Consider the following 17,470-nt stretch of genomic DNA (forward strand, 5'->3'; position numbering starts at 1 on the left):
AATGTTTCCCTAGTGGCCAGAAATCTTAAAGTAACAGCCAGCGTATGTCAAAAAGTAAACATAAGTTGCACACTAAAAGTTCTTGCTGGTATGAAACTTTGTGTTAAATATAAACACCATACCTCCTGTTTTTAGTGAACTGCCATATGTTTGTATCTTGAGTGTAAATCTCTCTTTCAGTGATAGTGAGCAGTTTAGAAAAGATCTCCTCTTCCGTTCAAATGAAATTAAGAAACGAATCAGAATCTTGAAATCTGTTTGTTGAAGGACTTTATTTCAGAGCGATCAAGAATATGGCCTTATGGATGCGTAAACTGACACAGAATTTATACTTTAACTGCATTAACTTTAAAACTTCATTTGGGATGAAAGTTCAGTTGAAGTAACGAAAACTTATACTAGTATGAACGTGAGACCGCTGTAGAGCATTATTCGCTATTCAATCGCTAATAACGCAAATAACGTTGAGAAGCACGTTCCGTGAGATGAGATGCAGCAGGCCGTTTCAGACTGCACAGCAACCACGGCGGACACCCCTTCAGGTGTGCTTCGCGTTGAGCAACGCGTCTCGTGTGACGACGGCTTATTAGGTTTTCCGAGATTTCCCTAAACCACCCAAGACGAATGCCAGGATTAGTTCTTTCTACGTCATGGAGGGCACTTTATTATTGTCACTTCCCCTCTTTCCTGTTCCTGTCGCGTATGGTTCGCAGGAAGAACCGTTGCGGTAAGCCTCCGAATGGGCTCGAATCTCTCTAAACGTATCTTCATGGTCTTTTCGCAAGCTATACCTAGAAGGAAGCAATATACAGGGCGATCCAAGAACAAAAACAATTTCAATTATTATAACCAAAGTATGAAATATATGTCACTGGATAGAGGAAGGTTCAGACTTTCGTGTTCGCTCAGACACTGCGCCTTACACACAAGATGAGCACCATCAGTTGCTCGGGAAAAATCGAAACAACAGTCCATTTCGTTCCACAAACACTAACAGGTCCCTGTTTACTGAATTGACAGCTTTAGCAATTCGATTTCTCAGCTGTTGAAGAGCAGTTGCCATAGGCCGGACAAAGACACTCTTATGTGCCCCCCCTCCCCCTCCTCCTCACCCCCCAAAAAAGCCGCGATATCAAAAACAATGAACAATACCTTGTTGTCCACCTCTTCAAATCTAACGTTGTGGGATGGTGGCGTTAAGATAAAGCCACACTTCAAGGTGAAGGTGAGGTAGGGCGCCGTCATGATTAAGAATGAAATTATTGGAATCGTCATGAACTTAAGGAACAATCAATTTTGCAACCCGTTCGGCTATGACATTCCTGTCACAGTTTCCTTTGCAAAAGAGAAAGGTTCAGTTAAAGTTAATCTCTCTCGTGTTCGACGACGACGCCAGGATTTTGTGGCTCCCAAGTTCTTACATCATGGCCGTTTATTTTACCCGATAGATGAAATGTCGATTCCTTCAAAAAGACGAGTCGTTCGGATAAAGTGTCCTTTGCCATATCCTGGAGAACTGAAATGAAAAATCCTTCTGTTATGGTCACGGGGACGCAGATGCTGCAATAACTGCGACTTGTAAGGATTTGCATGAAGGCGTCGTTGCAGAACGCGCCACACCGTTGTTTGAGGAAGTTGAAATTCCTGGCCTGCCCGTGTAGTGAACTTCCGAGGGCTCCGTGTGAAAGCATCTCGAACACACTCGACATTTTCATCAGACGTGCGAGCCCGACCTGTGTTCTTCGCTTTACACATGCAAGAATTTTGTATGCCAATCATATGTCTGCTTGTGCAGAGGTGAGTTCTTGCTGAATCGACAGCGGAACGCACGTTGCACTTGACCAGTGGAATGAATTCGCGCAAATTCCAGCAGACACAATTATTCCTGTTGTGGTGTAGTCGCTATGTTGCTACAAACAACAGCGCAACCTTATCAGGTGACATTTGCAGAGTGTTATTGTTTTTTATATTTGTCTGTAATAAACAGTTCAAATCTGTTCTGCTATTTGTTTCAAAGGGCACCACCGATTTTTCTCCGTCTTTCCCTTTTCCAAAATAATGACCTCGTCGACGGGACGTGAAAGCCTTATCTTCCTCTTTCGTTCAGATAGTGTGATACGACATGTAATCGTAAAATATTGCACTACTCGTACGGCGGTGCCCCAGCAGCAGTGTGGGGCGTGGACGCAGTCCTCGTCTCCGGCCAGGCAGCGTCGCCGGCTAATCTCGTAACTCGCGGCTGTGCGCGATAAATTACCAGCGCCGGCGTCCCCAGAATAGTCGCCTTTCCTCTGTCCGCCAAGCGCCGGAAACCCCGGAGCGTCTTCCTCCACTTAACACTGTTTGGAATTCTTAGAGCCGGCGTCTTCCGGTCGAGCAAACTTCTTAGTCAACGTTCGGCTAGTCTTCTCCTCGTGACCTAGTAACCTCGCGACCAACCACCCAACTTGGTCTACGTATATAAGTGTATCAAGGCACTCCTAAGTTAGCTGTACGTATTTTGCCGAGGCGCTCGTAGCCAAACGGAACGAACGATTTATGTGGATTGCTAAAATCAGTGATGGTTGGTTTTCGGCTGTTAGCGGCAGGTCGTGCTACTTTTGAAGTGGCCAAGTTTCACAACAGCGTTGCATCTATACGTCGCAATACATCTCGCGGTGTTCGGTGGAAGTTACTTCTTCCCTCTGGTATCAGAACACCCCCTCCCCCGTCTTTCCTGTTGCATTCTCGAATGGCGTGCGGAAAGAACGACAGTTGGTAAGTCTTCCTAAGGCTCGTGTGCTTGTTTTGCGAAATGTATGAGAGAGGAAGTAGTGTCTTGGAAGACTTCGTGAAGGCAGAACCGTGTCCTGTAGCGTTTTCTGCTGGAATTTGATGAGCGTCTCTAATCTTCTCGTGCATATTAATGGAACCCGTAGTTCTGTGTCTACATCTACATGGATACTCTACAAATCACACGTAAGTGCATGGTAGAAGGTTCATCGAATCGCCTTCACAATAATTCTCTATTATTCTTCTCTCGAACAGCGGACGGAAAACACGAACACTTACATCTTGCCTCCCTTCTTGCAGCGGTGACCCGTAGGTCTCTAGAAGAGCGTAGCGTTCCAAAAGATTGGAAAAGGGCACAGGTCATCCCCGTATTCAAGAAGGGACGTCGAACAGATGTGCAGAACTATAGACCTATATCTCTAACGTCACTCAGTTGTAGAATTTTGGAACACGTATTATGTTCGAGTACAATGACTTTTGTGGAGACTAGAAATCTACTCTGTAGGAATCAGCATGGGTTTCGAAACAGACGATCGTGTGAAACTCACTTCGCGCTATTCGTCAGAGTGACATAGACAGGGGTTCCCAGGTAGATGCCGTGTTCCTTGACTTCCGCAAGGCGTTCGATACAGTTCCCCACAGTCGTTTAATGAACAAAGTAAGAGCATATAGACTATCAGATCAATTGTGTGATCGGATTGATGAGTTGCTAGATAACATAATGCAGCATGTCATTCTCAATGGAGAGAAGTCTTCCGAAGTAAGAGTGATTTCAGGTGTGCCGCAGGGGAGTGTCGTAGGACCGTTGCTATTCACAATATACATAAATGACCTTGTGGATAACATAGGAAGTTCACTGAGGCTTTTTGCGGATGATGCTGTGGTATATCGAGCTGTTGTAACAATGGAAAATTGTACTGAAATGCAGGAGAATCTGCAACGAATTGACGCATGGTGCAGGGAATGGCAATTGAATCTCAATGTAGACAAGTGTAATGTGCAGCGAATACATAGAAAGAAAGATCCTTTATCATTTAGCTACAAAATAGCAGGTCAGCAACTGGAAGCAGTTAATTCCATAAGTTATCTGGGAGAAGGCATTAGGAGTGATTTAAAATGGAATGATCATATAAAGTTAATCGTCGGTAAAGCAGATGCTAGACAGATTCATTGGAAGAATCCTAAGGAAATGCAATCCGAAAACAAATGAAGTAGGTTACAGTACACTTGTTCGCCCACTGCTGAATACTGCTCACAGGTGTGGGATCCGTACCAGATAGGGTTGATAGAAGAGATAGAGAAGATCCAACAGAGAGCAGCGCGCTTCGTTACACTATCATTTAGTAATCGCGAAAGTGTTACGGAGATGATAGACAAACTCCAGTGGAAGACTCTGCAAGAGAGACGGTCAGTAGCTCGGTACGGGCTTGTGTTGAAGTTTCGAGAACATACCTTTACTGGGGAGTCGACCAGTATATTGCTCCCTCCTACGTATATCTCGCGAAGGGACCATGAGGATAAAATCAGAGAGATTAGAGCCCACACAGAGGCATACCGGCAATCTTTCTTTCCACGAACAGTACGAGACTGGAATAGGAGAACCGATAGAGGTACTCAAGGTACCCTCCGCCACACACCGTCAGGTGGCTTGCGAAGTATGGATGTAGATGTAGATATTTCCATGCGAGCTCGAATTTCCCTTATTTTACTGTGATGATCTTTTCTCCCTGCGCCGGCCGCGGTGGCCGTGCGGTTCTAGGCACTTCAGTCCGGAACCGCGTGACTGCTGCGGTCGCAGGTTCGAATCCTGCCTCGGGCATGGATGTGTGTGATGTCCTTAGGTTAGTTAGGTATAATTGGAGCTAGTGCAGAAGGTCAATGACGGCGACAAAAACAAACGTGTTGAGTTTTGTTCGCAGTTGCAGCAATTGAATTATGATGGGGATGGTATTGTTGATCGCTTACTTTTTAGCGACGAAGCCACTCTTCACACTAATGGGAAAGTGAACAGGCATAATTGTCGAATCTGGGATAGAAAGCATCCCCACGAATGCACTGTATTCGAGCGTGTTTCCCAAAAGGTAAATGTCTTTTGTGCCTAGTCACGTCGAAAACTGTACGGGCCATTCTTCTTCGCCGAGAGCACTGTCACTGAATATTCCTACTTGGACATGTTGCAGCAGTGACTGATGCCTCAAATGCAATCGGACCCTCCGTTGATCTGTCAGCAGGCTGGGGCTCCACCCTATTTTCATCGTGAAGTCCGTGGGTACCTGAACACGGAGCTGCCGCGTCAATGGATCGGCCGTGCTAAAGAAGGGGGCAGCTGTTTCATGAAATGGCCTCCCCGATCACCAGATCTCACACGGTGTGACTTTTGTCTGTGAGGACACATTAAAGATCTGGTGTATGTACCGCCTCTACCACGTGATGTGGCAGAGCTCCGGGAGAGACTACGCGAAGCGACTGCCACAGTCGACGATGCTATGCTGGGACGGGTATGGCAAGAATTCAAATGGTTCGAATGGGACTTAACTTCTGAGGTCCCCTAGAACTTACAACTACTTAAACCTAACTAACCTAAGGACATCACACACACACCCACGCCCGAGGCAGGATTCGAACCTGCGACCGTAGCGGTCGCGCCGTTCCAGACTGTAGCGCCTAGAACCGCTCAGCCACCCCGGCCGGGAGCAAGAATTCGATTACTGTATTGACGTCTGCCGGATCACTCATGGTTCGTATATCGAATGTTTGTAAAAAAAAACTTTGAATTTCTCTTCAAAATCCAATATGTATGTCATCTGTACAATGTTTAGTTCTTGTGCAATAAATAATTGAAAATGTTCCCGGACTTGATGTGCATCCTATATGTTAGTACGAGAATTGGGTTTCTTTTGAAACTTCCTGTAAGATTAAAACTGACGAGTTTCAGAACAGTTCGCTGCAGAGTGAAGGTTTTTATTCTGTAGCGCCTTCCCCTTTGAAATATATATGCATTTGACACAAGGTTTTTTTTTTTTTTTTTTTTTTTTTTTTTTTTTTTTTTTTTTTTTTTGTTGCAGGTGAGTGTCCTAGCTGTTTTGATGGCGTTGTAGCGGGCATGACTTGTAAGTAAAACACTGGACTAAAACTCCTGTAAATGAATAATAATTCTTTCTGGTCTCGTCTTGTTAGATTAGCATGTCACCGCAGCTTTCATGTTTATTTACTATGTAACGTTGTGGATAGCTCTTTTTTTTTAAGGACGCGTTAGTTCCTGTCTGTTTGGCATGTTTTGACCTATTGACCTCAGTGTATATATATAACAGCTAACACTATGTGTTGTCTTCCTCTGTTTCTTTCTCCTAAGTCTGCAATTGAGAATATTGATGTAAGCGTCTCTTAAAAACTCGGACCTGTTCTGCGTAAGAGTGTAATCGTATGAAGCCATACTAATCAAAGTGATATCGAAGAAATGTGAAAAGTAAGGACTGTTTTATCATGCTAGTGCCTTTCTTACGGAGCAAACAATACTCATCATGTTAATGTAGATTAAAATCAAGTGGAAGGATCATCCAAAGTTCACGCCTACACAGTCTCTGTAGAATGTATTTTGATACTTTCCCCTTTTTTTCGACGCTGTTCATGGCAAGGTGCTATAGAATTGAAGGTTTAGGTTCTTCTGCTATGTAGAAAAATATCGCGCTTTTCGCCTGCCTCCGTCGAAATCCTGGCATAAGAAGCCAAATGGAACATCCTTTTGCTTTCAACTGAAAAATATAATTGCGATGCGCTTAAAAATACTTATTTTAAAAATAGTCGTAGTTATATGTAATGTAATTTACAAAGCACTAGTCGAAATAGTTATAATGTATGGTAGTGTTACGAAAAGTGACAGCTCTTTCCGAATGTCTTTAACTGGATATTCCATTTGACAATCCTCATTTATTTTCTGCTAGCCAACTGCTACCTGGTTAAATTTTTTACCTTCACCCGCTGAACGGAAAGGAGAAAGAAATTTGATTCCTTGCTTGTTTGAATTGAATGTAAATTGATTTGGTGACGTGAGATCGAAAAGTATCTTTGACCGTTAAAATTTACTTCAGTGATATTTCTGCCGTGTGTAGCTCGAGGGAATGGACAAAAAAATCTCACCATTTCTTCATATAGCATCTGGTCTTACAACTGTTAGCATTGAGGTAAGACCGTCTTGCACAGCGACTGTTCGCGGTTATACCCGCTTGTAGAATGCATTTTACGATTTTCCGTACAAACTCAATGCAATGAACGTAAAATATTACTCGATTCACTAAATGTTACGGTGTAGTAATGGAAAGTCAGTACACAGCTGTCTGAATGTACACTTATTTATGGCGTCATTGAACAATGAAAAGTTTTTCCTGATTGGTGGCATGACCTTCTTTTCCAAAAGAACGGATTTGCTTTTTAAGTGTTCCTTGCACTTTGAATCCAGCGTTCTGCTGCACATAACAAGTGATTGTAAAACCTGAATGTGATTGCTGAGCTTAAAATCCGTGTAAGACTTGCGATAAGCGACCATATTCCATTTGCTTACAGTAACGGCCATGTAAACTGGTAGATACGTGCGCAATATTACATTGTCTTCTTGCATGTTAGCCAGTCGTTGGCTTTTTGGTGGCAGTACACTGTTTTACGACACCCATCGGCCTGCGGATCACGACCGACATTATTCCTCCTCCTACCATGAGACGTTACGCAGAGCTTTCTAATTTCACTCGTTACCGTTCACACTATGGTGGTTAGTGCCCGCTACACAATCGACTTCCTTCACAATTGCCAAGATCCGCCTGTTGATAAAGGGAACGGAGCAGAGTTAAACAGCCAGCACGTAGTAAACAGTGGTAAAGCACTAGGTTTAATGATGGCATTACAAGAAATCAGATAATGCGAAATGTAAGGGCCAACGCTCGAGCAACTCCCTCACAGGCGGCGAAGAAGTTCCGATATTGCTCCAAATGGGCCCACCACAGGCGATTCCGGCAGCGCCGCGCGAGCCGTCTGACGCAGCTGCAGCGCGGCGCCATTGTGACGGCAGAGCGCACGCAGCGCCTCTGGCGGCGGCGGAAGCGGCTCATTAGCGGGGTGGCGGCATCGCTTTGCTTCCCGGAACGACGCGACGCCTGCGCTCGGCCCCGCTTCCCAGTTCTCAAGCGCTGCGCCGTCGTGGGTGTCAACTGATAGTTCAAGCAAACTAAACACGCCCGCCGCCAGCAAGTTACGAGCGGTGAAGACAGTACTGGCAATGAATGTTTGTGTGCATTACATCTGCAACAACCGTCTGCTTCACCACGGCGGTGCTTCATACGCCCAGTTAGGATGGTTTCGCCGAGGCAGGTTCAATTATCGCAGTGTCCGCTCCGTTGGCGGTTCAATACGCGGAAACATCAGTATCTTATATTACAGATCGTTTATCATAATTGTAGACAAGTTCTCATTTACCCAGGCCTGGTTCGAAAATATTTTTCCACACAAGCGAAATATTATTTGGCAACCCCAACCAACCTCTCCCCCTCCTCCTCAGACATTAGTTGCATTTCCTTGCGACCGAGCGAGATGGCGCAGTGGTTAACACACTGGACTCGCATTCGGAAGAATGAGGATTCAAATCTGTGACCAGACACGTAGATTTAGCTATTCCGCGACTTTCCTAAATCGCTCCAAGGAAATGCCGAGATGGTTTCTTTGAAAGGCCACGACCGATTTCCTTCCCCATCCTTAAAACATTTTAAGGTTGTGCTGCGTCTCTAATGACCTCGCCATCGATGGGATTAAACTATGTGTTCCTTCTTCCCTTTCCTGGGGCGTTTAGTAAGACCTTTGAAAATAACTCGGAATTTTCTGATCGTGAAATGGTTTTTTTTTCCTTTTAAAATGAGTATCACATAAACAATACTCTGCAACAGAAATAAAGTACCTAATCTTTTTCCAATGCTAAATATGAAAAGAAAATACAACTTCCGTTTAAGGTAATTGCTGAAGTCTAAAAGCTTTCCGTGGAAGCAGAAAAAATTAGACCTATTGTAGTATCGTACCTTGAATTAAAGATTTGCTAGCTATTAAACTGAGTAATGATAGTGGAAGAATGAACTAATTTTTGGTTTAATAATGGAACTTTTTAATTCTATAATTTACAATTTATTCGACTTTCCATCGGAAAAAGTAAGATGGAGTACAAAAAAAATCTGATTTTATATTGTCACGTTAAACGTAAGACATAATTTAGCCGAATTTAGTTGGATGTTACATGTGATAAAAATTCACCAGTGAGTTGTTATACATCACAAAATTTGCCATAAGGGCAGTTGAAAATGTATAAACAAATACAAGATATTCTGTAAATAAAGTGAAGGCAGGATGACATATGGGCCGGCCGCGGTGGCCGAGAGGTTCTAACAGCTTCAGTCTGGAACCGCGCGACCGCTACGGTCGCAGGTTCGAATCCTGCCTCGGGCATGGATGTGTGTGATGTCCTTAGGTTAGTTAGGTTTAAGTAGTTCTAAGTTCTAGGGCATTGATGACCTCAGATGTTAAGTCCCATAGTGCTCAGAGCCATTTGAGCAATGACATGTGGAAAACAAATTGTAACATCTAATGTGCTGAAGTAGTATAGTATTTCTTGTTCAGATAAGCATCATTCATAGCAGTTAGGACAATATTGACACTGAAGTCAGTGGCGGTTCGTAACCGCGATCCGTCTCAGTTTTCGCTACTAATTATGATACATCTTGTATACATATTTTGCACTTGTGCGGGTCTGGCGCCCATCTTAGCTTGTCCTGCACATGTCTAGTGTACTACTCTGCTCATATAATAGGGATGTTCAAAAGAAAAGGTACGAAACAATACTGAGGGTATAACTGGAGTGTTTATTCAAAAGTAATCATTAGACAGTTGAGCACAACTATTCCATTGCTTCTCGAGCCAAGGGCTTCCCTGTTCCCAGAATTCCTGTGGCTGTGACAGGAACCAGTCCTCCACGGTGGCCTTCAGTTCTTCGTTAGAGTTGAAGTGGTTTCACATTGCGATAGTTTGTAGCGAACCCAAACCTTGGATCGGATCTGGGACGTCGGCGAGCATCAGGTTGCCTCCTGAGGGTACATCGTAATTTTTTTTTATGTTGGTGACATGCGCACAACCACGCCGGACGCTAGTTTGACGCCCCTAGATTTTCTCACTACGTTACCGCAGGCGGCATATGGAAACGTGTGTAAATTTCAATCGTTTTGATTGTAATGACGTTTCGTATCTTTTGATTTGAGCACTCCTTATATAAAATTATGAAATTCCTTCTTCGTTGCTGCTTCCCTGGTTTTAAATATAGCTGCTGTAATTACTGTTTATTATTCCACATTTCATAGCAGAAATGAAACTTTTTTCTGTTAAAATTGTTACTTTTTATACTATTTTTGTCATAATTACTTGCAAGTATTGATTTCATATCAGATTTAGTATCTCCTATAATAGGCGTATTGCAACGAATGCAGTGGAAAATGAGAAAACTGTTTGCTAAGAAGTGTGTGTGTGCTTCATGACCGTAATTTTGTGAGGATAAAAGATTCAGTAAATAAAGCAAGTGGCTCATGGAGGAGCAACAGTTGCATTGAAACGAAACAGTCATTTTGTGCACACGAAACGGAGTGAGTAGATTATAATCGTATACTAACGTCACCAATGTAGTGTCAGTTCCTTTGATGAGACGGAGACATACGTAAGTAGATCAGTGATCACTGTGGAAACCGCCCGTAGACTACAGAACCGAAATTGATTTTAAAAGATGCATATCTTAACTTACAGGAACGTTTCATTCCCTCTGGTTTCGCAACTATTCCTCTATGTACAAATCAGATACTATTGAAGTGATGAAAACAGTCTTAAAACTGCATGTGGTCGTCGTCATGATGGAGTTTGAGCTGGTGTTAGTTCCATAAAGTATTTGTCTGCTTAAGACAAGGCTCTCGATGAATATTATTCAAGGCAGAGGTTTCTGAATAGTCGGTTTCAAGACTGTTGAGAAATGAATGTAAAAAGACAGTCGTATGTAGAATTCCTAAGTCCGGTGCTCTTAATTGTTGAGAAATTACCTGACCTGAAATAGCTTCTGCGGACAGTCATCGTTTCTCTACTGAAATACAAAGCGCACTGCTGAATAGTAATTGCCAGTTAAAAGGAACGCTTCCTTACTACTTTGTTCACCGAACGAACCAGCATTTCGAATTTACTTTATTTCAGCTACAAGCTTCGCGCAACGTCCACATCCTCTGCAAAAATTGAGCACTAAACATTAATAAATTACAAAGACAGCGGCCATCATGCAGTATCTACATTTCGGTCGACTCTCAAAGCCCCAGCAATTAGAAGGGTCCACATCGTCATCTCACGAATACAGTAGGGAAAGCGGTTCAATTACAACGGAATGAAACTTTGGTGAACTTTTCTGTATACCATCGCTACTATCCCTCTTGAAATGACGCAAAGTGCACCGGACCCTTAATCCTATTTATCCCCGAATTCAACATATCCGACAGTTCTGTGACTCCACGTGACGTAATACACGGTCCAGTCAAATTAATGCGACCACTGCCTATATTCGACTACAACGTATAATACCAATCACAGATAGCAGTTCGCAGCACTGTCAGTTGAAGATAGATATAAAGCACGCCGGGGGACGCGCAACACAATGCAGTCGTTGCCGTAATGAGGAAATGGAGCGATTTAATTGACTTCGAAAAGGGCATGATCATTGGCTTTCGGTCCAAGGGTGGAAGCATTTCCGAAACGGCAAAAGTTGTAAACTGTTTGCGGGCCACTATGATTAAAGTATACTGTGCATGCCCAAAACTGGCGCCGAGGCAACTGCGGTGCACCACGGTCTTACATTACAGGAGTAAACGACTGCTGCGGACACGCGCACGGGCGAAACGACGCCCAACTAGAGCAACTGATCATCCAGATGAACCAAGGGGAGACCAACAGTGTCTCCTTAACGTTGCTGCGTATGGGCCGCCTCAGCAGGCGTCTGGTTCATAACCCATGCTGACTGCTGTTCATTGACGACGAAGGCCGGAACTTGCTCGTCACTACCAAAACTGGCCTTCCACTGAGTGGCAACAGGTGGCGGTTTCAGATGAATCAAGCTTCATGCTCCATAAGGCATACCTGCCAACTCTCCCGATTTAGGCGCGAGACTCCCGATTTTCCAATTTTTCTCCCGCCTCCCGATTATTCCAGCATTTCTCCCGATTTTTACTAATTATCGTCAAACTTACGATATTTGTTTTGAAAACCCGCCATTTCAGGTTTTTTTTTTTTCGGAATTCGTTGCGTATTAGTCGACCTTAACCGATACGTATCGAAGGTTATAGAAATCAGGAAGTCGCGCGCGATTTATATATCGATAGTTATTTTTCCTCTTTTGTCGAAGATGTACCCGTGTCCCGTAGTGCACATGTAATAACCTCGGTAGTGCACAGTGTTCTGTTTGGACGTGTGTTGATGCATATTGTCGTAGTGTTTTGATCCGGGGCTTTGTTTTTAAACATAGCCAAAAAATATAACTCCGTCTTCTTAAAACAATTTTCGGAACAGTTTCCGTGCATTATCGAGTCGAGGAAACCAGTTGGCAAGCTTATTTTTACAGTTTTCATGTGTGCCACAAAACACTATGGTGGATGCTGTTTTACGGCAATCATACTTTTTTTCTAATGCTAAAAAACATCCCAACCTAACAGCAATTGGTTGGGCGAAACTACAAATAAGGGTTACGGAATCAAAATTTTGGGTATTTCCAATGTTTTTAGCCATTATATAGCTTTGTGGCGCCTTAAAGGAAAACTTTTCAGTTGTCTTAGGTATATACAAAAATGAGCCACAGCTTTTTGATCTTTCATGTCTCCAGTGGAGAATCTGTGAGACCACCTAGTTCGGGTTATTCGCGAAGCGAATCCTCAACTGAGAACCCTAGCGCAGCTGGCAACGCCACTGGAGTCGGGATGGCTCAGCATTCCTGTCGGTACCTTCCAGAGCCTCGTGGACTCTCTCTGCACGTCTCGCAGCGGTACGCACTACAAAAGGTGGCTTTTGACAGTTGGTCACATTAATGGGACTGGCCAGTGGAAAACGCATGGAAAGAAAAGTTGGAAAAGCAGGGCAGCAGAGGGTCACCATTGCTGTAATGTGCAACTTGCTCCGCCTAGAAGATTGCGGTTTCGGGATTGGAGACAGTTAGACAGCGTCCATCAATTGGATGCCTTTCCGTCAGGGAAAAATTCTGTCACCTCTCCTCTTTTTATTCTAATGAAAGTCAGTTGCTTTGCAACTGTGTTTTCAATATTTTATCTCATATAATTATATACTATAGATTTCAAGACAATATTGCCTCATCTTCAGGTACCTCTGCGACACAGAGCATATGCAAGGTGAACCATAACTCCGAAAAACTTTCAGAGGTGGTAGTATGGACCAAAATACTGAACAGAGATCAAGGAAAATGGGCTCTAAAATGCATACCATAAGAGCTATGAGCGCTTGTTTAGAAATGAAATGAAATGTCGTGTGACGAGGGCCTCCCGTCGGGTAGACCGCTCGCCTGGTGCAAGTCTTTCGATTTGACGCCACTTCGGCGACTTGCGCGTCGATGGGGATGAAATGATGATGATTAGGACAACACAACACCCAGTCCCTGTGCGGAGAAAATCTCCGACCCAGCCGGGAATCGAACCCGGGTCCTTTGGATTGGCAGTCTGTCGCGCTGACCACTCAGCTACCGGGGGGCGGACGCTTGTTTAGAAGAAGAGATGCTTCACAGTAACGAATACGAACAAATGCTCACAGCTCTGAAGGTATGCATTTTAGAGCCCATGCATTCTGGACAATTTTTTCTTGTTTTGGTGTTTACTTCCACCTCTGTAAGTCTCTCAGTGGAGTTCTGGCTCATCCTGTATGTGATTTGTCCGCATTACACTCGTCATGTAGCTACAGATGTTCGTCAAGCGTACGACAGTTAACACACATACAGGTGAACGTGACATAATTATCAGTTGTATAAAATCTTTCTTACATCTTACGTTTAAAGATACTTCCGCCATTGACATAAGAGTATATAGTATTATTAGAAGCGATTCTAACAGGAAAACTAGATAAAATACCAGAGTGCATTCTGATGTATTCATTGTATTTATGAAAGAGAGGAAGAGAAATAATTTTGGAAATGCTGATGTACGCATGTCTTACGTTGTACAACCTATTATAATCGATGTGACTACCAGTGACATCTAGTACCCGCATTGGTTATTGTTGCTGTTGGTGCACGTATTAAACTAACTTAAGTTTCAGTACCTAGGAGGAGGTAAATACTCACTTTTATCCGATTTCAAATATCCTACATAAGAGAAGTAAATGCAAACGCTTAGTTAGTGAGGTCTATATTATCACAAAGGACTCATAAAACTTCTAGCAGTCTATACAGGGTGTTCACAAACAGTTTGAAAAGCTTTTAACAGTATGTTGGGTAGGTTGTGCTGAGAAATAGTTTCTAAGAAAAAAAAAATTCGGTTTGTAGTGCCGTTCACGAGTTAATTACCATTGAAGTTAGCAAATGAGGCCGTTGGGCGCGTAAACACAACCGGCCCGCCAGAGACGGCGTCGACAAATGTTTTCTTCGTGTGGTTCCCTAAATCCGAGCAAGACAAGTATAGAAAACTTGGGCATGGGGACGCGCGGGCCGCTTGAATTTGCGCCCGCAGTGCCCAAATTGGCTAACATCAGTGCTAATTAACTCGGAATCGGCACAATGTATCGATTTTTTTCTTAACAATTATTTTTCAGCGCAACGTAACCTGCAATACCCTTACAAGCTGTTCAGATTGTTTCTGACCGCCCTGCATACTCTTTGCGATCGTAATTACTGGTAACCAGATGGATGACTACAACGTCTCATAGGAAAATTACAGTCACCTTTACCAATAAATGTATAGAGGGGCAGAAGTAACATACACAGCGGATTACATCAGTCCGTGCGATAGTATTACAGTGCATCTACTGTAAATTATAATCACCAGACAAACGTCGAATTATTTAAAAGTGATGATGAATATCTGCTGTGAGTACAGTTCAACAGCAGAAGGCGATACAAGTCATCATTTCCTTTCGTGTGAATCGTTCCACTATCAGCAATTCGCTGTGTAGTGGAAACTAACCAGTTTCCCACTCATATTACCACTATCCTCGCTTCGGAAACTGCAACGACGTGTAGAAGCATCTTAGACTTTTTAATGACATTTTAACCTCAATATGTAATACAGTGTCTATTCCGACGGGCTCTGTGAGACCGACCGAAATGATTTTAAGGTAGTTCAATGATTAGAAACTTGTTTTAAATGTTCAGAAATATAAAGCTATACTCTTGACAAAATGCAGGAATGTAGTATCCTATGACAACACCACCAGTGAGTCACAATTGGAATCAGTCAACCCTTCCAAATATGTCGGTGTAATGATTGCAGAGGCTCATTCGTTGGTAAGGCAGGTGGCGCAGACTTCTGGTCATTGGAACGATACCGGGTCTACAAAGGACATTGCTCACGAAGCACTCGCGCTACCATCCTAGGATAATGCTCAGTGCATGGGGCCCATAACAAAAATGGTTCAAATGGCTCTGAGCACTATGCGGCTTAACTTCTGAGGTCATCAGTCGCCTAGAACTTAGAACTAATTAAACCTAACTAACCTAAGGACATCACACACATCCATGCCCGAGGCAGGATTCGAACCTGCGACCGTAGCGGTCACGCGGTTCCAGACTGAAGCGCCTTTAACCGCACGGCCACACCGGCCGGCGGGCCCATAACAAATAGCACTAACAAGGGATATTGAAAATGTACAAAGAAGGGCAACGAGAATGGTTGCAGGTTTGTCAGGCTCTCGGAAATGCTGAACTGACAAACGTTTGAAGACAGACGCCAGCTATCCCGAGAAAGGGTACATACAGAATTTTAAGAACTAGTATTAAGTGAAGAATTTGGAGATACTGTTTAACTGCCTACGTATGGATCCCACAGAATTTCTAGATATTCTGTTGAAACGTCCCCTTTGAACAATTTGTACAGGACTGTGCTTAAACTGACATACAATATTTTTAGCGCAACGCAATCTGACTTTCAAAATTCCCTACTAAAGAATGGCCTTGACTAACATTAAACTATACCTTTCACAAATCACTTACCTCACAAAAATCTTCGCTGCTCAAGCTACTGCAATACAGCGAGCGCCACTACTGAACAGCGCGTAGCGTTGCGCAGTTGGAGGTGAGCCGCCAGCTGCCGAACACTACAATGGCGAGTATTACAACAATGCAAAGCAGCCACAGACTGCACACAGCACAGCCAGTGATTTTTATACAGTGGTGGCGTTACCAATAAAAAAACCTAAACAGCCTACTTACACTGTAACCTCCTACGTATCAGCTCCGTAGGTTAATCACAGCATGAACAGAACTATTTAAAGTCAATTTTCCTGCTCTCCACACGGTTGGAACAGTAAGAAATTCTAACATGTCGAACAATGCCAGGTGCTAGCTGCCGTGCACTTAACAATGTTTTGCAGAGTATGTTTGGTGGGAGTCGATCCCGGGACCTCTTGGTTTCGAGACACGCGCTTCAATACTAGACACCAGATCTTACATCTGAGGTATGCACATAACACACTGGACACGCATTCGGTGATTCAGGTCCGCGTTCCGTCGTCTAGATATGGTTTTCCTTGCTTTCCCTAAATCACGTAAGGAAAATTCCGGGATGGTTTCTTTGGAAAGCACCCGACCGACTTCCTTCCCCAACCTTCGTGAGTCCGAGGACGCGCTTGGTCTCCAATGACCTTGCCGTCGACGAGGCAACAAACCCGAACTATCCTTTCAACCATAGATCTGTAGTCACTTATTTTTCTAGCCCTTTCTGTCTCCAGAGCTTTTCCTAGCTGATTGTCGACAGCTGTTGAATAATTTGTAAAATTTTCATGGTTTTCTTTACCGGTTATGATTGTAACAATGATCTTCAAAGAGAGAAACACTGTACATCAATGGCTCAACAAAATATTTCCGTCATCTATGAGCCATACAAATGTAGAACACACATAATTGTCATAATAACCTGTCTTAACACAGTCCATATATTAAAGTAGTCCATAATAATTGTGCCAAGCACTGACAATTATGTGTTCTACATCTGCGTGGCTCATATATGACGGAAATGTGTGGTTGATCTATTGGTGGACAATGTTTCTCTCCTTGAAGACGATTGTAACAATCGAAAGCGGTAGAAAATAAACATAAAATTGCACAGCTGGTGGCATATGATTTTCCCAAAACTCTAAAGTCTCTCTCTCTCTCTCTCTCTCTCTCTCTCTCTCTCTCTCTCTCTCTCTCTCTCTCTCTCTCGTACAGAATCCGAATTGATAATTCTGTCTCCTTGTGTTTTGTCAGTCCCCTCCCTCTGCTACTGAGTGAATTGATCACAGGCCATCTAAGGAGCACTTGAAGCGTATTAATTTCGTGTGGCTCAATGGCAGGGTGCAAGTCTTTTAATTGGACGCCGTTTCGGCTACTTGCGTGTCCCTAACTATCCCATTTATGAAACTGAACAATTTTTTTTGTTATGAAACTGGGGAAATGGGACCTACA

General features: G+C 43.4%; 1 protein-coding gene across 7 annotated transcripts in view; it reads left to right on the forward strand.

Moving 5' to 3' along the window:
- Positions 1 to 17,470, forward strand: part of LOC124804587 (transcriptional enhancer factor TEF-1) — a 795,029-nt gene that overhangs the window by 425,026 nt on the left and 352,533 nt on the right. Inside the window, exon 2 of one of the 7 annotated variants that reach the window (XM_047264768.1) lies at positions 5,838 to 5,882. The exons of the other annotated variants lie outside the window; for them this stretch is intronic. Within the exon in view, the coding sequence (XP_047120724.1) occupies positions 5,876 to 5,882 (7 nt within the window). The 5' untranslated portion in view covers positions 5,838 to 5,875. The remainder of the gene's footprint in view (positions 1 to 5,837; positions 5,883 to 17,470) is intronic. 7 annotated transcript variants of the gene reach the window in all.

This window comes from Schistocerca piceifrons, chromosome 7 (genome assembly GCF_021461385.2).
Source record: "Schistocerca piceifrons isolate TAMUIC-IGC-003096 chromosome 7, iqSchPice1.1, whole genome shotgun sequence".
NCBI lineage: Eukaryota > Metazoa > Arthropoda > Insecta > Orthoptera > Acrididae > Schistocerca > Schistocerca piceifrons.